At 38.5% G+C, this 22,665-nt stretch overlaps 1 protein-coding gene across 1 annotated transcript; it reads left to right on the top strand.

The window, feature by feature from the left end:
- The first annotated feature begins 5,453 nt into the window (after nt 1-5,453).
- mecr (mitochondrial trans-2-enoyl-CoA reductase) lies at nt 5,454-18,765 on the top strand. Its single transcript, XM_067449365.1, has 10 exons — nt 5,454-5,772; nt 5,856-5,953; nt 7,806-7,937; nt 8,778-8,921; nt 8,994-9,096; nt 14,223-14,325; nt 14,424-14,497; nt 17,223-17,283; nt 17,932-18,004; nt 18,093-18,765. Exons 1-10 carry the CDS (start codon nt 5,594-5,596, stop codon nt 18,254-18,256), a joined length of 1,131 nt encoding a protein of 376 aa, XP_067305466.1. The 5' UTR covers nt 5,454-5,593; the 3' UTR covers nt 18,257-18,765.
- Nucleotides 18,766-22,665: the final 3,900 nt, after the last annotated feature.

The following is a 22,665-nucleotide window of genomic DNA, read 5'->3' as shown; positions in this document are numbered from 1 at the left end:
TTTTGAAAATGTTTTGGTGGTGGGTTTGAACTAGGGATTTGGCAATTGCCAATTTTGCAATAGACTGTCCTGATCACCAGGGACCAAATGAATGTTAAAACCGCTCACACAGCGGCTTGTTTTACATGTGTCCGAATCTGTCACTAGTGATCTGTGGTTATTTTTAAACAGTAACACGCTCTATTAGACATGAAAGTAAATAATCAATCACGCTTTTATCTCTAAACTTCAGACTACAGTCAAATCTCGGCTTGATATTTGCTATCTTGTCTTAAATGCTGCTGATTTGTATGTTTGCTAGCGATATATTTTGTAAGTTGTCTTTGACAATTGGCCTCAGGGGTTTTCTTGGAGAGAAATAAGTTATTCTTTAGAACGAATGTTGCCCATAAGTTTCTGGTGAAGACATTGGCTCCGTTCTCAATCTGCCTGTATTGTTTTGGAATGTATTTAACAGCCTTTTACTCCCATTTTACAGGAGGAGCTGAAAGACTTTAAAGCATATTTAATATATATATAAATAGATATATGCATACTGTTTATGTAAACCTATTATTAGCCTTTACTTATAGTATTTATTTATAGCAACTCGTTCTCCGCGATGTAAAAGAGACTCCGGCTCCTACCTCAAGCTTCTCTGTATTATTTCCTAAGTACCTCAACCATCATCTCACGTGCCACGAATTGGCTGCTAATGATGAGCTTTTATGGCACTGATTTCTTGCTCTGTGCAGCTTATTTTGTAGAGAATTGTGATTTCTCTGTCTGTGCTGAAGATGGCACTGCAATCTGCCTCATCTGACAGACTTTTATTCCACAGTCGCTATAAATGCCTTTTACTTTAGCAGTGTTAAATCATGACTCTGAACTCAGGGAGTGTATCAAGCATGATTTCACATGAAGTGATAAGAATTATATTATTTTATTACAGTTCCATTACACCATAGTTATTGTAAGTACTAACTTTCTGAGATTTGTGGATCAAACAGGAATGTATATCCCATGGTTGCCTCCTACATGAACTGGAAACATTGCCGTTATCTAATCCATTCCTTTATGCAATTATATTTGAGTTCTTGTTTTTATCGTATTTAATGAATGAAGGTATCATACAAAGTTTTGCACCATTTAGATGTGCTCATGCTGTTTTTGACTATCCTGTTGAACTTGGGAATCACTTCTTGAACATTTGAATGTAACGTGAAGTTTTCAATGGTTTTTGTCATCCAATAAATTTAGTGGAATGTGAGAAAAAGACTGGTTGTGATCTCTGCTCTCAATAGTGATAGTGTAGATGTACAGGTGCTGGTCCTATAGTTGTCCATCAAAAGTTTATCAAATGTTTATTTATTTCACTAATTCCATTCAAAAAGTGAAACTTATATATTATATTCATTACACAGACTGGTATATTTAAAATGTTTATTGGTTTATTTATTTATTTATTTGATGATTATAACTGACAATTAAGGAAAATCCCAAATTCAGTATCTCAGAAAATTTGAATTTTGTGAAAAGGATCAATATTGAGGACACCTGGTGTCGTACTCTAATCAGCTAATTAACTCAAAACACGTGCAGAGGCCTTAAAATGGTCTCTCAGTCTAATTCTGGCTACACAATCATAGGGAAGGCTGCTGACTTGACAGTTGTCCAAAAGATGACCATTGACACCTTGCACAAGGAGGGCAAGACACAAAAGGTCATTGCAAAAGAGACTGGCTGTTCACAGAGCTCTCTGCCAAGTACATTAATAGAGAGGCGAAGGGAAGGCATAGATGCGGTAGAAAAATGTATGTAAGCAAACAAAACCCATTCAAAAGTGTGGGGGAGATTCACAAAGAGTGGACTGCAGCTGGAGTCAGTGCTTCAAGAACCACTGCGCACAGACGTATGCAAAACATGGGTTTCAGCTGTGGCATTGCTTGTGTCAAGCCACTCTTGAACAACAGACAGCGTCAGAAGCGTCTCGCCTGGGCTAAAGACAAAAATGACTGGAGTGCTGCTGAGTGGTCCAAAGTTATGTTCTCTGATGAAAGTAAATTTTGCATTTCCTTTGGAAATCAGGGTCCCAGAGTCTGGAGGAAGAAAGGAGAGGCACACAATCCACGTTGCTTGAGGTCCAGCGTAAAGTTTCTACAGTCAGTGATGGTTTAGGGTGCCATGTCATCTGCTGGTGTTGGTCCACTGTGTTTTCTGAGGTCCAAGGTCAACACAGCTGTATTCCAGAAAGTTATAGAGCACTTCATACTTCCTGCTGCTGACCAACTTTATGAAGATGCAGATTTCATTTTCCAACAGGACTTGGCACCTGCACACAATGCCAAAGCATCCAGTACATGTTTTAAGGACCAAGGTATCCCTGTTCTTAATTGGCCAGCAAACTCGCCTGACCTTAACCCCTTAGAAAATCTATGAGGTATTGTGAAGAGGAAGATGCGATATGCCAGACCCAACAATGCAGAAGAGCTGAAGGCCACTATCAGAGTACCTTGGGCTCTCATAACACCTGAGCAGAGCCACAGACTGATCGACTCCACGCCACGCCGCATCGCTGCAGTAATTCAGGCAAAAGGAGCCCCAACTGAGGATTGAGTGCTGTACATGCTCATACTTTTCATATTCATACTTTTCAGTTGGTCAAGATTTCAAAATAGCCTTTTTTAATTTATTTATTTTTTATTAGTGTTAAGTAATATTCTAATTTTCTGAGATACTGAATTTGGGATTTTCCTTAGTTGTCAGTTATAATCATCAAAATTAAAATAAATAAACATTTTAAATATATCAGTCTCTGTGTAATAAATGAATATACAAGTTTCACTTTTTGAATGGAATTAGTTAAATAAATCAACTTTTTGATGATATTCTAAGTATATGACCAGAACCTGTATATTATATTTACTATTTTTATCTAGGCTGACGACTTACAACTGGCATTTTATTTAATATCTTATTATGTTGACTGTTTTAAAATTGTCTATATCTCCATCAAGTATTTGCGTAACACTGGCACAGCTCTATACTTCCTATGAAACCTAAATGTATTCTTAGTCAAAATGTATTTTCTCGAAGGCTGGCCCTTGTAGTCCGATCAAACAGACGAGCTTCTGCAGCTCAGATTGCTCAAGAAGTTAAAGGGTTACTTCAGCGATTAGCATATGGCTTTGTATCAGTAGAAACCCTGGAGTTTATTCAAATGATTGTTCTTCCATGCCTTATATCCCCCTGAGACAAGTGATGTATGCCCATGCTGACCCCTGACCCCGCCGAAAGCACCAACAGTGGCACGTGAGCATCAGAACTGGACAACGGAGCAATGGAAGAAGGTGGCCTGGTCTGATGAATCATGTTTTCTTTTGCATCTCCTGGATGGCTAGGTGTGTGTGTGTCGCTTACCTAGGGAACACATGGCACCAGGATGCAAGAAGGTAAGCAGCCGGAGGCAGTGTGATGCTTTGGTCAATGTTCTGCTGGGAAACCTTGGGTCCTGCCATCCATGTGAAAGTTACTTTGACACGTGCAGCCTACCTAAGCATTGTTGCAGACCATGTACAGCCTTTCATGGAAACGGTATTCCCTGGTGGCTCTGGCTCTTCCAGCAGGATAATGCTCCTGCCACAAAGCAACAAATGGTTCAGGAATGGATTGAGGAGAACAAGGAGTTTGAGATGACTTGGCCTCTAACTTCCCCAAATCTCAATCCAATTGAGCATCTGTGGGGTGTGGTGAACAAACAATTCCGATCCATGGAGGCCCCACCTCACAACTTACAGGACTTAAAGGATCTGCTGCTAACATTTTGGTGACAAATACCACAGCACACCTTAAAGGGTTAGTTTACCCAAAAATGAAATTGATGTCATTAATGACTCACCCTAATGTTGTTCCACACCCGTAAGACCTCTGTTCATCAGAACACAGTTTAAGATATTTTATATTTTAGTCCCAGAGCATATGCAGTCTATGCACACTTTACTGTCCATGTCCAGAAATCGATCACTGATCAATGATTGCCATTGTCACGTGATTTCAGCAGTTTGGATCACGTGTCAAACTGCTGAAATCACGTGACATTGGCGATCCGAATCATTGATCGATTCACTGATTCATGGCCGTTTGAATCTTTATGTGAGGAACACGGAAGAGAAGACAATGCTGAATAAAGTCGTAGTTTTTGATATTTTTGGACCAAAATTTATTTTCGATGCTTCATAGACTGCATATTGTCTGTGACTAAAATATAAAATATCTGTGTGTGAAGATGAATGGAGGTCTTATGGGTGTGGAACAACATTAGGGTGATTCATTAATGACATCAATTTCATTTTGGGGTGAACTAACCCTTTAAGGGGACTATAGTGAAGACCATGCCTCGGGTCAGGGCTGTTTTGGAAGCAAAAGGGGACCAACACAATATTAGGAAGGTCATAATGTTATGCCTGATTGGTGTAGACTAGAGCATAATTGTCAGCAAGAAGATGATGATAAAGATTCAAAACAGTTTAATAATTTAATTTTAATTTAATAAGTTATATAACATTTATTGACATTTATTCTTAAAAAAATATGCCCGTTTATAACAGACATTGTGGTAAAATTTTAATTCCACTCATTAATATTAACATGTTTGGTCAAATGACAGTTTTGAAAAGCATATATGGCAGGCGGAGTTAGCATATAAGACTATGGTTTTAAATTATTTGAGATAGTTACAATTGTATTTCAACGAATCATATATATTGGCTAGTCAGAATGATAATTAGAGATATACACTAGTGAGAAATTAAGCTTCTTAATACAGTTTGACAAGTCTAATACTATTCAAGATATCTGTAATGACAACGAGGCTGTAAAAGTGGACTGCGCTTGTTCAGCATCATGACGTGTAATGTCCCAGACAGCGTCTTATTGAACCACTTGTTAGCAACCACCGGTTTCTAGCCACAAAAGATCTCTTAAAAATCACAAATGTGCCAATACTGAAGTATCTTACATCTTAGAATAAAACAAGGTGTGTTTGAGTGTCTTGGGCTTGTGTTAACCACAGACCTTATTTCAGGCATTTAACACAAAACATTCAGAAAACTTATTGACATCAGCAGGATGTAATTGGAAATGCTAAAATGCTACTTTCTGAGTTTTGGTCTACAAAAAAGCATCATCCCTGCCCTAAAGCTCTATTACGACAATTCAAAATTGCAGAATATATCATTTTGTTTAGTCAGAACTAAATTACTGCTAGTAGAGCCAGGGGCATTAAATGCTAACTCGGCTTGCCATATAGGTTTGGAAAATGGGCGCTGGCTAGGATGGCCAATAAACTAAGTTTATGACACACACACAAAAAAAAACAGGTTTGGGTTATGATTGGACAGTCCAGGACCAATCCCGTGACTATTGCTAATTAATATTCATCAATAGTGCCTTCGGTTTGGATTCGTAAGCACCCGGAGACTGCGCCTCTACTACAGGCTTTACGGTAACAACATGGCAACTTCCAAGGTAGTAAACACGGACTTATGCTCTATTGTGCTTATTTAAACGCCTCAAGACGATAACATCGTGATTTTGGATATATCACAACTTTAAAATGAAACTATCGGGAGTCGCATATTTTTTAACTCGGAGACATCGCGTTTGCTGGTCTCCAGGTGCTGAGCCGATTAGATATGGAGCTGCTCTCACTAAAAGCAACTTCTCTGTGTCTGCAGTCAAAGCCAACACTGTACTTCTGTACAGAAAACACGGGGAGCCCTCACGAGCTGTTCAGTAAGCGGGACACACACCCATAGATAATAACATGTTGACAGTTTTATAAAGTTAACAGCGTTTTCTGAATGACTGACTGACAGGTTGGAGTCACTGGACCTGCCGCATATGGGACCTGAATGCGTCCTGGTGAAAATGCTGGCAGCTCCTATCAACCCCTCTGATTTAAATATGATTCAAGGCAAGAGCAAATAGCATTTGAATTTGTGGGAAACACTTTAGTTTAGGGCAGGGGTTTTCAAAACCATTCCTGGAGCCTCCCCAGCACTGCACATTTTGGATATCTCCCTTATTGGACACACCCAGCTCAGCTCAGCTCATGGAGTACTAAACTAATCAGCGGATGAGTTAATACAGCTGTGTTAAATAAGACACTAATAAGGGAGACATCCAAAATGTGCAGTGCTGGGGAGGCTCCAGGAATGATTTGAAAACCCCTGGGTTTGGGGTACAATGCTCACTATTATCAAGTTGTCTATTAGCATGCATAATATTGCTAGGATATTGGCTGTTTATTACTATAAAGCACATATTAATGCCTTATTCTGCATGATCATATTCTACATCCCTTAACCAATACTTAAACACTACAAAAACGACCGTACTAACTATTAATAAGCAGTGATTAGGAGTTTATTGAGGCAAAAGCTGTAGTTAATTGTGAGAATTGGAATATAAACTAAAGTGTGACTGCATTGTGATATTATTTTTCACGTTCCTTCACATTTACATTACCATAATGTGTCTGAATGTTTTACTTTACCCTTTTCACATTTTCGGGTTTCTCAGAAGCCCATTAAATATATTTTTCATTTTTTTCATTTTCATTTTTCAAGACCAAAAGAAAAACTCCAAAATATTTTTTTCACAACTCACAAAAGAGGGAAAAATATAGAAAGATGTCAATTTTACAGCCACTTCCACAGAAACACAGCAGCGTTAACTAGTCTCTTGTCATGCGATGCAAAGGTACTATAATGCAAAGTATAGTGTTATATATACGTTTGTTTAAAAAGAAAAATGAAAATATTATAAACTTTACAGAATTTACAATGATGATCACCATTAAGCTAATTAATTGCCAAAAAGCTACACATAGGTCCATAGAGGACAAAAATGTCATAAATGTCATAAAATTTGACCAATTTTTTTTTCAAGTTTTTAAGTTTAAGTTTTTGAAAATGATTTATGAACATTATTTTATATAAAATCTATATTTTATGAAGCATGTTTAACTCTAAAACACCTAGAAAATCATAGCCATAAATATAAATCTAAAAAAATCCAAAGTTGTGCTCCAAAATTGAGGTTGAATTCTCAAAAAAATTAGCTTTTAAGATTTAGATTTTGTTTGGGGTGCAATGCCACACTTACCCCGTTAGATGCCAGCAAAGCTCTACTGGTACACACATCGGTTGGCGATTTACAGTAGTTTTCCTCTCAAAAATTACAAGCACACACACAAAAGCAAACCAAACAAGAATAAAACGAGCATTTGATTTATAGACCAAACCTGAGAAACTGGCACCATTTGGTAATAATAATAAAACATTCAATTTGGAAGCCTTGCCAACAGAATGAAAGCCTATTCACAAATATTGCATAATTGTATGGTTAAATGGCCCTGGGATTACAAACTGGAGTTTTCAATGGGTTTCAATGGGGACATGTCTGTCCAAAAGGCCCTGAGAGGAACTATTTTGTGTACCTAGTAAAGGTGTGCCGCATAAAGGAAATGGGGATGAAATAGTAAAATAAAGTAGTCCAATTAAAATACACCCCTGTGCCAAAATGTATGCAGTTGGCATTTACACAGGCAAAATGATCCAAAAAAAAAACGAAACTAAAAAAAGACAAACATGTCCTAACCAATAAAGACTAGCGTTATGTAACCGTTTAAATCATTTTAGAAAATGTAATTAATTTTTGCAGTGCATAGCGAGAATTGATTGTAAAAGGGCATATTTCTTTGTTTTGAGTGAGATTTCCTTTAAACTAGGGACTGATTTGATAACCCCTGTGTCTTTGAACAGGAACATACGCCATCCTGCCTGAGCTTCCAGCAGTGGGGGGCAATGAGGGCGTGGGGCAGGTGATGGAGGTGGGTGAGCGGGTGAAAACACTCCAGGTCGGCGACTGGGTGATTCCAAGAGATGCCGGAATAGGTGACGATTCAATGAGCATTCATGTTATCTTCAGCAGATCTGAGGATTTAACAGCGAGAGGTGGACAGTAACAGTACATTTACTCGAGTACTGTACTTAAGTACTTTTTCAGTATCTGTACTTTATTTGAGTATTCTTTTTTCTGGAAACTTATGACTTTAACTTCACTACATTTGAAAGACAAATATTGTACTTTTTACTCCACTACATTTCTGTCAAGGTCCTCAAAGTTGAAAGTCGTTTCTGTAGCAGCTTAGAAAGTCAGTGGATGATTTTTGTCTTCTTTAAAAAGGTTTTGGGGTTTTTGCAGAAAGCCTTTCAGGAATCATTCTTGTAGAGTCACATGAAGTTCTATGATCTCCCAGCATTTTTTGAACATTAATTTATAGTTTATAGAAAAATGGAAGAAGGCGAGTAATCGCATAAACAATGTTGAATATGTCTTAAGTAAATGTAAACTGTTGCGAGAATATCAGATGTGTATCAGTGTATTGGATCCGTGCATTAAGCCTTAAAGTGACAGCAGCATTATAAAGAGCTTTGAAACTATTATAAAAGTATTTAAATGAGTTTAAGTTAGTCGTATGCTAGCATGTCAGATGAAGCGTCACTGACTGGCTTAAACCATGATGGCATAGTGTGCATTCATTCAACAATAATAAAGTAATGCTTTGACATAAAAAAGGAAATGTACTTTTGATACTTAAATACTTTTGAAAACAAATACTTCTGTACTTTTACTTTAGTAAAAATCTGTTTTTACAACTTTCATTTGTAATGGAGTAATATTTGACCAGAAGTAATGAAGCTGTGTACTTTGTCCTGCATTGATCCGCACAGGCACATGGAGAACGGCAGCGGTTGTGGCGGCTGGAGATCTGGTGACTTTACCTAAAGACATTCCTGTGCTGTCTGCTGCCACTTTGGGAGTCAACCCCTGTACAGCTTTTAGGATGCTCACAGACTTCGAGGAGCTCAAACCAGGTGCTTTCATTCTTCATTGACCTCAACTCTATTTAAACTGTTGATCATGCACTAACTAACTCTATATTTTAGGAGACACGGTCATCCAGAACGCAGCTAACAGTGGCGTTGGACAGGCTGTTATTCAGATCGCTGCTGCTAAGGGTTTTCAAACCATCAATGTCATCAGGGACAGGTAACAGTGAACTTCAACTCATTATCCTTGCAGTTTAATTAATGCACTATTGCCTGGATTTTGCCAAAGCAACCGTCTCCATTGACTTTCTACTGCGGGAAGCGCCTCCTTGTCATTTCTGACTTATTACAAAAAATGTAACAATGTGTAAAAGCTGATATGTGACAAGGTGTACAGAAAACAAGCAAAAAAACCCAGGAACAAAAACCCAAAAAACAAGCGTTTAAGGACATGAAAGTGGATATAGGCAATTGAGACAGAGCGCGACGTTATATTACACTGAGAACTATGCCCACTAGAGGGGAACGCAATCAGCCACAGCAAATATAATATACAGTCTTGTTCAAAATAATAGCAGTACAATGTGACTAACCAGAATAATCAAGGTTTTTAGTATATTTTTTATTGCTACGTGGCAAACAAGTTACCAGTAGGTTCAGTAGATTGTCAGAAAACAAACAAGACCATTCATGATATGCACGCTCTTAAGGCTGTGCAATTGGGCAATTAGTTGAATAAGTTGAAAGGGGTGTGTTCAAAAAAATAGCAGTGTGGCATTCAATCACTGAGGTCATCAATTTTGTGAAGAAACAGGTGTGAATCAGGTGGCCCCTATTTAAGGATGAAGCCAACACTTGTTGAACATGCATTTGAAAGCTGAGGAAAATGGGTCGTTCAAGACATTGTTCAGAAGAACAGCGTACTTTGATTAAAAAGTTGATTAGAGAGGGGAAAACCTATAAAGAGGTGCAAAAAATGATAGGCTGTTCAGCTAAAATGATCTCCAATGCCGTAAAATGGAGAGCAAAACCAGAGAGACGTGGAAGAAAACGGAAGACAACCATCAAAATGGATAGAAGAATAACCAGAATGGCAAAGGCTCAGCCAATGATCACCTCCAGGATGATCAAAGACAGTCTGGAGTTACCTGTAAGTACTGTGACAGTTAGAAGACGTCTGTGTGAAGCTAATCTATTTTCAAGAATCCCCCGCAAAGTCCCTCTGTTAAAAAAAAGGCATGTGCAGAAGAGGTTACAATTTGCCAAAGAACACATCAACTGGCCTAAAGAGAAATGGAGGAACATTTTGTGGACTGATGAGAGTAAAATTGTTCTTTTTGGGTCCAAGGGCCACAGGCAGTTTGTGAGACGACCCCCAAACTCTGAATTCAAGCCACAGTACACAGTGAAGACAGTGAAGCATGGAGGTGCAAGCATCATGATATGGGCATGTTTCTCTTACTATGGTGTTGGGCCTATTTATCGCATACCAGGGATCATGGATCAGTTTGCATATGTTAAAATACTTGAAGAGGTCATGTTGCCCTATGCTGAAGAGGACATGCCCTTGAAACGGTTGTTTCAACAAGACAATGACCCAAAACACACTAGTAAACGGGCAAAGTCTTGGTTCCAAACCAACAAAATTAATGTTATGGAGTGGCCAGCCCAAGCTCCAGACCTTAATCCAATTGAGAACTTGTGGGGTGATATCAAAAATGCTGTTTCTGAAGCAAAACCAAGAAATGTGAATGAATTGTGGAATGTTGTTAAAGAATCATGGAGTGGAATAACAGCTGAGAGGTGCCACAAGTTGGTTGACTCCATGCCACACAGATGTCAAGCAGTTTTAAAAAACTGTGGTCATACAACTAAATATTAGTTTAGTGATTCACAGGATTGCTAAAACCCAGAAAAAAAAATGTTTGTACAAAATAGTTTTGAGTTTGTACAGTCAAAGGTAGACACTGCTATTTTTTTGAACACACCCCTTTCAACTAATTGCCCAATTGCACAGCCTTAAGAGCGTGCATATCATGAATGCTGGGTCTTGTTTGTTTTCTGAGAATCTACTGAACCTACTGGTAACTTGTTTGCCACGTAGCAATAAAAAATATACTAAAAACCTTGATTATTCTGGTTAGTCACATTGTACTGCTATTATTTTGAACAAGACTGTATAAAAGTGACATTTGGATATTTGGCTAAATGTTTACTGCACACGTAGGCGTACTGAGACATTCAGTACGAGTGTCAGGACCCAAAAATTGATCCATTCTTCCTGCTGAAGCTTCATGTCTTATTGCCTGTATGTACTTTTGTCTTCTTAAAGCCCATCTTTCAAGTTGGAGATCACTGTGAATGGACGTGCAGATAAATAGTATAGGAACTTGACTTGCGTGAAGAAATTAATCATAAATGTGCATTAAAACAGTTTTTTAAAAGAAATTGTGAGTAAAATTACTTCCGTTGTGAAAAACGCTCTGATCGGAAGTGACGCAACGGCCGGTAAACATCGTCTCTTCGTAATGGAGTCAGACAGCGAAGAGGTTGCAGTTGGGATAAATGTCAACTCTTACGATGGGCTATTGCCGTATAATTACGAGCCGCCTAGGCGAGAGAGGGGTCAGGGAGAGTTAAGGGGAAGGGTAAATGGACAGAGGAGAGAGATAGAGTTGTGGGATAACTACGTACACGTTGCGGCATTAGTTTTGGCTTTTGTTCACACAGCGCTCGTCCCGGGTCGAACCCCGCAATGTTACTAGGTCCCAGACCCGGGTTCAATTCGGTAATTAATTCCGGGACGTGGTTGCTTTCACTCAGAAGGCGACCCGGCAATGTCCCGGGAATATTGCGGGCCCGACGTGCAGTGTGAAAGGGGCTTTGGTGAGTGACCACAGGGTCTCCATGTTTATCACATTGCAGTATCTTTAATAAATCATATTTAGCAATATTGTTGTCGACTTTGTTGTTTTTCAAGCATCCATGTAGATTGTCACCATCTATGCCAGCAATATGTGTCTTAATATAAATAATTTAGATCCCAGATTTAAAATAAATGTTGTAGGATGTAGGCTATAGCTTACACATGTGACGGTCAGATAGGGATAGACATTCTGTGCATTTCTACACAACATAGTTTATCGTGAAATTTTGTAGAAATTGCTAGCTGATGTTTAATCAGTAACTGCTTTTAGACCTATGTGCCCGCTCCGCATGTTCTGCTTCTGCAGATGTCAAGCGTTTGGGCCGTATATCTGAACAGCATAACCGGACAGCTGGAATTCCGACCTTAGTCGGCTGTTATACTACTCACCTCTTAGTATTTCCGACGGACATAATGTAAATGAGCTCACATGTACTGTGGAGTACGTGTATGAAAGCAGTTAGTCTTTCGGCTAGGACGGGAATATGCTGTTCATGTAAATACAGTCATTGTAACAACGATCTTTTATTGATTCACCATTGTGACAAAAGAATTCACCATTGTGACAACTCAAACCTACTATAACTATAATTACGATAACGAAAATCTCTATTTTCTGTTTCCACCTTTCAGACTACGTAAACCCACGCTGAGAGCCAGGGCTGCAGCAGCTGTTTGCCTGTCGTTGCGTCATATGACACGTTCTCTGGGAAAAGGCGGATTTTCGGAGCGTAGCTTAGAACAGGCACTTTTTTTCTTAATTTCTGCGCGTGGGTGTTGTAAAACATATGTATTCTTATGTATGTCTTTTTAAATTGACATTTTCATACAATATTCTGTATAAAATTAGTTATAAAATTAAATTGAAAGATGGCCTTTAAAGCTGAACTGTGTGATATTTTCCCCCATCTAGCGGTGTAATGGTATATGACCATCCAATGAATAATAGTTTCTGTTCCTCTCAATTCTGATTTCGTTTTAACTCCTACGGTGGCCGATTTAGTCCAAGATTAACATGGCAATCCCCCTCTTCACATTCGACACGGTGCCATCGAGTGTTAAACCGCGAAAGGCGAAGCTTGAATTTACGGGTATGTCCCTCTTTGGCTAATGTCCTTTCAAGATGGAGGGGCAACATGGCGACCGGCATTCGAACCGCTCACCCGTATGTATTTTCAATCGCAGATTATAAACTTACGAGAATACTTTATTACTTGAAAGAAGTAAATATACATTAATGAGCACATATATTTTTGAAATAACTAAGTGTTTTTAGCTAAGAATAAACTAAAAAAATTACACAGTGTAGCTTTAAACGCTCGTTTTTTGGGGTCGACAGCTAATAAAAACGTAGTTCTATGTTTTGTAGCTTGTTTGCTGTACACCTTGTCACATATCAGATTTTAGACATTGTTAGATTTTTTGTTATAAGTCAGAAAAGACGAGGCGACCGCTTCACGCAATACAAAGTCAGAGCATTGGATGTGCACCGGTGTGGGCGTGGCCTCTGTCTCTATGATCTCATGAATAATTGTAACCTCAGATATAATACTTTATAATACTTATATGTACATTGTTACACCTTTAGAAAGTATAATACATTAAAACACACGACAAACAACCAATGTCAGATATTACAAGGAATCGACAAATATTATAATGCATTTTAACTTTTGAAGTAAAGTGTGTTTGGGACATCAAAACTATTGATACGTTTCTTAGATAACACTTTATTTTACAGTGTTTCATGTCACATGTACAGTAGTTATAATAATAATTACAGTAAATTATGCATAATTACATGAAACTAACACTAAACCAAACCCTAACCCTTTAGTAAATTCATGCTTATGTATTGAATGTATTATTACACTGTAAAATCAAATCACCTTTATTTATATAGCGCTTTTTACAAGTCCAAGTATTTCAAAGCAGCTTCACAGTGTTAACAGGAAGATAATGCAACAGAATTTGATTCGGCTGTACAGTCTGGAGAATACGGTGACGGTTTTATCCAGCTGATTTCAATTATCATAGTCATATCATATCCATCCGGGCAGATCGGTGATTTAGGGAAATTCAGGTGTCCCCAACTGAGCAAGCCAAGATAACACCTTAAAATAATATTTTATAAGCGTTACTACTAAGTTTGGCCAAGCACTCTACAGACTTTGCTTTGCAAACACAGACCTGAAGCATTTAAAGTGATTACCTCAGCTCACCTTTTTCTGTTCATCTGTTCTCTCATCAGTCCAGTTACAGAACTATAAAATGGTTTCTTTTTTAATGTTCTCTTCCATTTGGAAATATCGAAGTAAAATAGGTTGTTTTTATGTCGACTCGTTTTGGTGTGCTATAACAGCTCCATAAAGCAAAAGCTGCTCGGATGATTTTGCCATTGTGTGATGTTTCTATTTTAGGCCAGACCTGCAGCATGTGTCTGACAGACTGACAGCACTCGGAGCCACACACGTCCTCACAGAGGAGACGCTGAGACGGCCAGAGATGAAGGAGCTGTTCAGGGTCAGTCTGAAACGTGTGATAGAAGCCACAGGCTAAATCATTCTGCAGCTTCAACGAGAGACTGTATCATGATGCTGTTCGGCGTTTGCTTTCAACAGTCGTGTCCTCGACCTAAACTGGCACTGAATGGAGTCGGAGGAAAGAGCGCCACAGAGCTCTTACGTCATTTACAGTAAGTTATCTAAACACAGATATCAAAATCTATAACAGTGTTCACATACAGTGTCCGCAGCAGCCTTCATTGTTTTTCCCATTCATTTTCTTTATAGAGATAGCCCACTAGAGGGCCTCAGCACAGGTTTATGTTATGTTATGTTATGTTGTTATGTTATGTTATGTTATGTTATGTTATGTTATGTTATGTTATGTTATGTTATGTTATGTTATGTTATGTTATGTTATGTTATGTACTTAAAAAGTCTAAATTTGAAAAAAGTTGAGCAAAGGTTGCAAAGTCAGGAAAGTTAAGCACCACTGATCTGAAGCATGAACACCAAATCACATGACTTTTTACTTTAAAACATTTGTATAACATATTATAAAGGTATTAGAATAAAAGTTTATAATATGTATACAGTAATAAAGTACGTACAAATCATTAACAAACTATTAGTTTATAGTAAATTCATAGTTAAAATATTTTTTGGGGTTTTCATGTTTTATGGGGACTTGCCATATACATAACTTTCATACTGTACAAACTGTATTCTCTCCCCTGTATACACACACACACACACACACACACACACACACACACACACACACACACACACACACACACCTCTAACTCTAAACTTACCCTTTACAGAAAAATATTATATTAAGTATATTATGTATTTTTTGAGGAACCCTTAATACTAATGCAATGAATGTCTTATAAAGGATAATTTTAAGCACTTAATGACATTTGCCCATTTTTTGTGATCAAATCTAAAGTGAGAAATATTTAGTTATTAAGTTGTTAAAGCATAAAAATTAATAATGAATAAAGAGCTTACTATTTTGTATATATAGCCTATTAATATATTAACAGTGTAGTAGAGACTACAATATATTAACTATGAATTAACTATAAACTAATATTTTGCAAATGAGTTTTAAGTACTTTATTACTGTATACTTATTATAAAGTGTTACCAATAATGGTAACCAAAGTTAAAATGGATTATAATATTGGCAGATTTCTTGTAGCATCTGACATTGGTTGTTTGTCGTGTCTTATAATTATTCTTTCTAAAGGTATAACAATGATTAGACTAGTGTTATAATGTATTATATATTTGGTTTCAATTATTCATGAGATCATACAATGCATTATAAGGTGCAGTACAAAGCATAACTAATGCATTACAATACTTTTATAATGCATTATATATAAGAGCTTCAAGTGTACTGTTACTGATTTTACTTCCGAAACCCTAGTAATCTAATGTGTGTTTTTAAACAGGATTGTGTTCCTGATTGAATGTTCAAAAAGCACATTATACTCCCCATATTCTTCATTGCAGCTCATCTCTTCCCAGTCTATGAAGCCACTCCTCCTGAAAAGCACAATGTGCTCTGATTGGTCGGCTGGAGCAGTGTGTTGTGATTTTTCAACCGCTTTGAGTGTGTTTGGGAAATGTCCCGCCCCTTACCATAACCACCAATTTCAACCAAGGGGCTCCTCCCCCAGTTTCTGTTGAAGCCAATACCGAAGTGACTTAAACTGCAATTCCTCGGCTGGCCACTAGAGGCAGGCTCCAGAAGGAGCAGAATCTCATTGAGCCAATGTTAAAATGCCCAACTTTACAGCAGAAATTAACATGTTTACAGCCTGGGACAAATTGTGGTTTGGTCTATACGGCTAATGTTTACCTTCATGACAACCTTGAGGGGGGTGAATTTTTTTTATAACTCATTTGTTTACGTTATATAAAGCCTTAAAGTTCTGCATAAATAAGGGCGCGGCCACTTTGAGTGACGGGTGGCGGGTTTGTCTGCTCCGCCCTCGTCCCGCCTCTTTGCCCATTTTCTGTTATCCGGGAATGACGCGCTGCCAAGATGGCGACAGCCAGCTCGACCCTACTTTATGCTTCAAAACTGCTCTTCAGAATCCTATGGGTGAATTCACAGACACTATGTCCATATTTTATTACAGTCTATGGTTTCAACACACTTCTCTCTAACTAACTTAACCAAGCCCCCCCCATTTATTCTGCCCATTTATTATCTAGATGCACCCTAGTGGCAGCAGATGTAATTTGCAGCCAGAGTAGTCTAGCAACCCTCTGTTGGCTTGCGAGCTGGAAAAACCGAACTCTGGTCCGGCCAATCACATTGTGTATTGAGTCGGTGGGCGGGGCTTAACATAATGACGGCAGAATTGCGTTTGCGTGCTTCTAGTAAACACAGAAGCTGGCGAACGGCGGTCTTTCGAATCAGCTCTGACCGCGACTCTGGAAGACTTGGAGTTAAGCTTTTCTCTGAGAAAAGAACAAAGAGCGGCACTGAAGTCATTCTTAAAAAGGGAAGATGTGTTCGAAATTTTGCCGAAAGTTTAATCAGTCAGCGAGCTCTGCTTCACCTTCATTGCTCTGGTTGGTGTAGCGCTATCCTATCGCGTGCAGAGGGAGTTTGAAAGACAACCGTTTATCCGCCCCTCGGATTGAGCTGTCAGTGAGTTTCCAGACCAAACATCTTGATGTGGGTCTGGCTTGTCAGGCTAATGCCATGTTTGTTCCCGGAAGAAAACTCAAGACTACAATGGAGGCGTTTCAGGGAGTTCAGAAACACTGACACTGAATTTGTGCTTTCATGCTCATATGACAGAAACATCATCAAATGTGACCCTTGATAAACCAAGCATATACGTATTCATTCTATAACTGCATAAATTATGTATGTGCGTTCCTCAGAAGTGGAGGGAGTATGGTGACGTACGGCGGGATGGCCAAACAACCAGTCACTGTTCCAGTGGTGAGTTTTCTCTCATCAACACTGGATACGAACCTTGACATCTGGCTTTACACTGCAAAAAATGCTCTTACAAATGTAACTACAGAAATGAATTACAGACGTAATTACATGCAGGTATTTTTAAAAATGTAAGTACAATGTAAAAACATGTATGTACACTATAAGTGCATTGTATCAAATGATTAATTACAATGTTAGTACATAGTAGTTAAGGCCACCTAATATAAAGTGGGTCCAGATATTTTTGCTTGTTTCCTGGAGAAAATGAAGTGACTAAATGAAGTGAGTTTTTGCTTAAAACAAGCAAAATAATCTTCCAATGGGGTGAGAAAAATTATCTTATTTCTGTTTGGGACGGAAACAAGAAATAAGATAATTTTAATACGAAACAAGATAATATTTCTCACCCCATTGGCAGATCATTTGGCTTATTTTAAGCAACTCACTTCATTTCAAATTTTATTTTTTAAGAAAACAAGATTTTTTTTTTTTTTGTCATTTTACTCATCTAATAAATGCATCTTGATTTAAGAGTCTTTAGATATGACAAAGACAAAATTACTAAGTAAGAAGAGCATTTTTTGCCTTGTATTTAATTATAATAGAAGGTAGTGTGGTGTACATTTATAAGTATTATTCGTTCTTTAGAGTGCACTGATCTTTAAAGATGTGAAGATAAGAGGATTCTGGGTGACCCAATGGAAGAGAGACAACAAACACGGTACGTTTTTCTCGGGTCGCCTTGTTACGTGAGGACTATTAGAGTTTAAAACACTCATCTCTTTAACACCGTTGGCCTCTTGTGACAGATGAAGACGCCTTACGAAAGATGCTGGATGAGCTCTGCATCCTGATCCGTGCGGGGAAGCTGTCAGCTCCGGCTTGCACTGAAGTGAGGCTTCAGGACTTCAGAAAAGCCCTTGAGGATGCCATGAAGCCGTATGTGTCCACCAAACAAGTTTTTGTCATGTGATCCCATTTGACAGTTCGTTCAGCTCTGCATTAATTCAACCCCGAACACACATGCAGTAAATGTGAGACTTCAAAGTCCAGTAAGCTTTATCAGCTTCACAGCAGGGTCTGGGCATTGGCATTTACCAGAAAATAACAGGTATTTATGAGCATCATCAGGGCCATCAGTGTGTTGTTATCAGTATGTCAGATGTCTATTATAAGGGGCACACACACACACACACACACACACACACACACACACACACACACACAGATAACCAGACATGAACTGAAAAATATGAGTGTAGTTGTCAAGAAAGACCGACATCTTAAGCATCTTGTCAGGTTATTGCTGCTTTGTCACATAGACTCAAACATGTAAATGCTCCTGTGTTAAAAATACACAGTCATACCATTAATAAAATTGAGTGATGATAAATTATGACAATAAAATAGAGATAAAATGTTTTGTTACTTAGTACATCAGATTGTGACTATTAATGAATATAAAGTGTTTGCTGAAACTGATTGTTCTCTTTGGCTTTTATTGACATTAAACAGACAGAAGCAGTTTATGTGTTTAACACACGTGTTCGCTTAACATTGAAAGTCTTTATTTTAAGGTTCAGTTATTGACTTTTAACTAGTTGCTTATTATCATGCATATTATTAGGATATTGGCTGTTTATTAGTACTTATAAAGCACATATTAATGCCTTATTCTTCATGACCTTATTCTACATCCCTTAATCCGACCCAATACCTAAACTTAAAGCTACAAAACTACCGTACTAACTATTAATAAGCAGTAAATCAGGAGTTTATTGAGGCAAACGTCGTAGTTAATAGTGAATGTGTTCCCCATACTAAAGTGTATGTTTTTGAGTATTTGCTATTCATCAGATTATGAAGAAGATGAATCAAACCACTTAACAATTTTTACGGTCTTCCATGCATAATTTAAAAAATATATATATATTTCATGTATGTGGGCAAATCATACAGAACAGTGAAAGGAAATGTGTTGCTTTAAGTTACTGCCAGTGTGAACCATCTTAAAATCATAAAACAATCAAAATTGACTTCTTATTTTTTTTTATCAAATATTGCAGCATTTATTATTGTTCCTCGTAATCTTGAATCAAAATCTTTCCCGTCATCTCTTCTCTTATGTCGAGGGGGCGTTGCAACCTGAGATCCACCCATAGCAATTCACCAAACCACAACCATCCAATCGGTTCCCAACAGACAGAATCAAGCCCCGCCCCACATTTGTTCTTGTTTGAGAAGCCATTTTACTCATTTTTTGTAGGCCAGTTAGCATCCAACTGGTTCCCAACTGAAACCCAATATGATTTTTCCAACTATCACAAAAAAATAAGCTCTGTGATCCACAAAAGTTTATGATTCTTACACGTTTTATCTATCAAGATCATTTTCAAAATTGAACACAACTTTAATGAATTTTGAAGCCGAAATAGACAGTATGCATCAACGCCACTCGGTACAAGCCCACTCATCGGGGACTGAGTGGCCGAAGAGCTCCTGCATGACTGCATTTAATAGGGGAAACCGTGAGTAAAACAAATCAGTTTAAAAGTTGGACTCATATAGTGTTCCTTACCAGGGCCGTACCCACCATTGAGGTCCCCGAGGTCCAGACCTCGGTAATTCTCCGAGGTGTACATAATAGAAGTTGCAAAATAATAGCCTATTAAGGCGGCGTGTACAAACAGGTGTTCTCGCCTCGCCCGGCGTATGTTTTCAATTGTTTCCAATGGATGCGCCGCACTTTTCAATTGCGCCAACAGCTGGCAGGTTTTGTCCATTTTTACACGTTGAGCGTCCACAGTTCAACTTTGGGTGAACATCAATGTCCAATCACAGTGGAGGAGAGGCGGGACAAATGCCACAACCACCAACCGGCGCTTCGAACAACGACTGATATTTGACATCACAACACCGCAAGAGCGCTTAATAATCAGGGATGCAAACTAATTACGTTTTCTTGACCTGGTTTTCTTGGAAGCCTTCAGTAAATTTACATTTACAACTTTGTTTTTACCGATATAGACGAAAATGAAAAGACAGGCTAAAGTCTCATAATCTAATATTAGGATTAGGAGCATCAAATTTAGATTTCACTCATTGGTTATATTTTCACATTGATTTCTATCTTTGACATGATCTTACTCATTCAACATTAAATATATCAAGGTTATATGATATACATAATGTAAATCCTAAAATTTACTTTAGCTAGGTTTTCAAAGACTGAGTCACACATATGTCGTCTTTGGCTCAATTTAACAACAAAACAGATTTTCTATTTTATTTTAATTTGGAGTTTAAAGTTTTTGCAACATTTAACCAGATTCTCATTTATAAAAATCTGTTGTCTTCTTAAAATAACTTATACTGCACACTGACATGGTTTTAAAGCTACAGTTAGCTGATTCTTTGATTTTCTTATGTCTTAAAATGCATATGTAAAGGAGGAAAATGTTTTAGAAAATCCTGGGTACGGCCCTGTTCCTTACAACTTACCAAAGATCCAATGAGCCGTAGATATTGACATGCAGCCAGGAATCGTTTTTTCCTGACATTTTTATATGAGCCTGATTTCGATACATGCATAAAAATGTATCACTGTCAGTCATCTGTTCTCGAGAGCGAATCCCGCATGTATTGAAGCGTGTATGTGGCCGCTTGTCAAGAATCAACACCTGCGATTGGCCATTGCGTTATAGAAATTAACAAACATGTCTGTGATTGGCTACATTACTCACCGAAGCAAAAACACATTGGAAATTGAATCACGTGCTCAAATACAGATACGCACTGGATCTGTTGCATACTCTTTCACAAATAATATGCAAAGAAAATAGACCCCTCTCTGTAGGGATGTTAACTGATGACCGTTTGACCGATGGTTGACCGTATCAACGTTAACCGATCAAAGTTGTCAGTAAAAAAAAAAAAAGATCTCTAAATTAGGCTATTATAGACAGTGGACTAAACGCTACTACAGTTAGCCGTCTCATTACAAAATCTTTTTGTGTGAAGTGAACAAATCCCTCACACTCGATTTTTCATAACTCGCCTGTTTGTACTTAATAAACCAATAAAAACATTTGGCGCGAGGTCACAGCGTTTGGGTTTGCGCACTCACAAGGTTTGCAAAAAGTAAACCGGCTAAAACACTCGAGGTTAGAGCCGGGGCAGACGACCGTATGAAGCGTCATTCCGCATAAGATGGGCTTACATTTGGAAATATATTACATCTACATTTCAGTGGAAACACATAAGGTGTTGATCATCATCTTTCTTTATTATTGTTAGCACTACCTCGAACTAAAGCGGCGTCTCTTCGGAGCTGTCATTTTCTTAAATGAGCCGCGGCAATGTTTCAAATGAGCTTCTAACGCTGGACAAATGCCTTTATTTTCAGCGCGATCACCTTGTACCCAAACCATTTTGAAACTAAGGAGCCATTTGTCCTCCGATTACAAACAAGCTCCTCGGCGCCGCGTTTGCGGGACTCATGTTTCACGCTGTAGAGGATTTAAAAAAGTGACGTAAGTGGAAGGGAGGTGGCGGTGCCGGGACAGTGTGTGTGTGTGTGTGTGTGAGAGCCACAGAGAGATGCGACAGTTGTGAGATTGCAGGCGCGGCTCGTGGCTGTTATTTCAAATAGCGCAGCATATTTTAAACTAATCGGTTAACCGGTTTCAACCGGCCAATGAGGCTCGGTGGTCGGTCAAGAAAATGTTTAGTTTTCGCCATCCCTACCCCTCTGGCTCCAGGCCTGGTTTTGTGTGTTTTTTGCAGCATTCACGCTACAAAAGTCTTAGTCTTTTTGCCACTAGCAGTTACTACGGCCGACAGTGACGTCACATGCATACCCATACAGTCGGCAGAAATAAAAAGCTAGCCTAAACGAACTACGCCACAATCACATGACCATAACCACCATTTAGGCTTCCTCCGAAAACCTAGGCAGCTGACTCGTTGCCTCGCTGCCTTATCTGACAATGTCTTGTAAGGCAGTGTTTTGCGCATGAAGGCACCTCACAAAACGATTTCGAACCGACTTCTAAGGCAGTGTAACAGTTTAATGATCCACAGCAAAATAGAGCGAGCTTTGGTGAGAACTAAACATATATTTAATTACTACATTAGTATTTTCTCACTAGAAACGACATCAGACTGTATCCAAAAAGCAAAACATACATTTACACGCAAACTGACAAGTCAACGCAACTTTTGTATGCCAACTTCCCCCCCCCCCAGCTCAAGTGTCACTGAATGGAAAGCACAGGATTGTGGGATATCAAAGGCAGGGAAGGATACATGTATGATGCCTTTAACAATCGATCACATGAAGGTCTCTCAGGAGACAGGAAGTGAAGCTAACATTAGATTCGG

Source organism: Pseudorasbora parva, chromosome 7 (assembly GCF_024679245.1).
Source record: "Pseudorasbora parva isolate DD20220531a chromosome 7, ASM2467924v1, whole genome shotgun sequence".
NCBI lineage: Eukaryota > Metazoa > Chordata > Actinopteri > Cypriniformes > Gobionidae > Pseudorasbora > Pseudorasbora parva.
This window is presented reverse-complemented; position numbering and strand designations above follow the sequence as displayed.

What these genes read in the sequence shown, in the direction of transcription:
- mecr (XM_067449365.1), top strand. Translation starts at nt 5,594, where the DNA reads ATGAAACTATCGGGAGTCGCATATTTTTTAACTCGGAGACATCGCGTT. An exon ending in GAGCCCTCACGAGCTGTTCA is followed by an intron (nt 5,773 to 5,855) that starts GTAAGCGGGACA and finishes ACTGACTGACAG; the next exon opens with GTTGGAGTCACTGGACCTGC. An exon ending in ATCAATGTCATCAGGGACAG is followed by an intron (nt 9,097 to 14,222) that starts GTAACAGTGAAC and finishes TTTCTATTTTAG; the next exon opens with GCCAGACCTGCAGCATGTGT.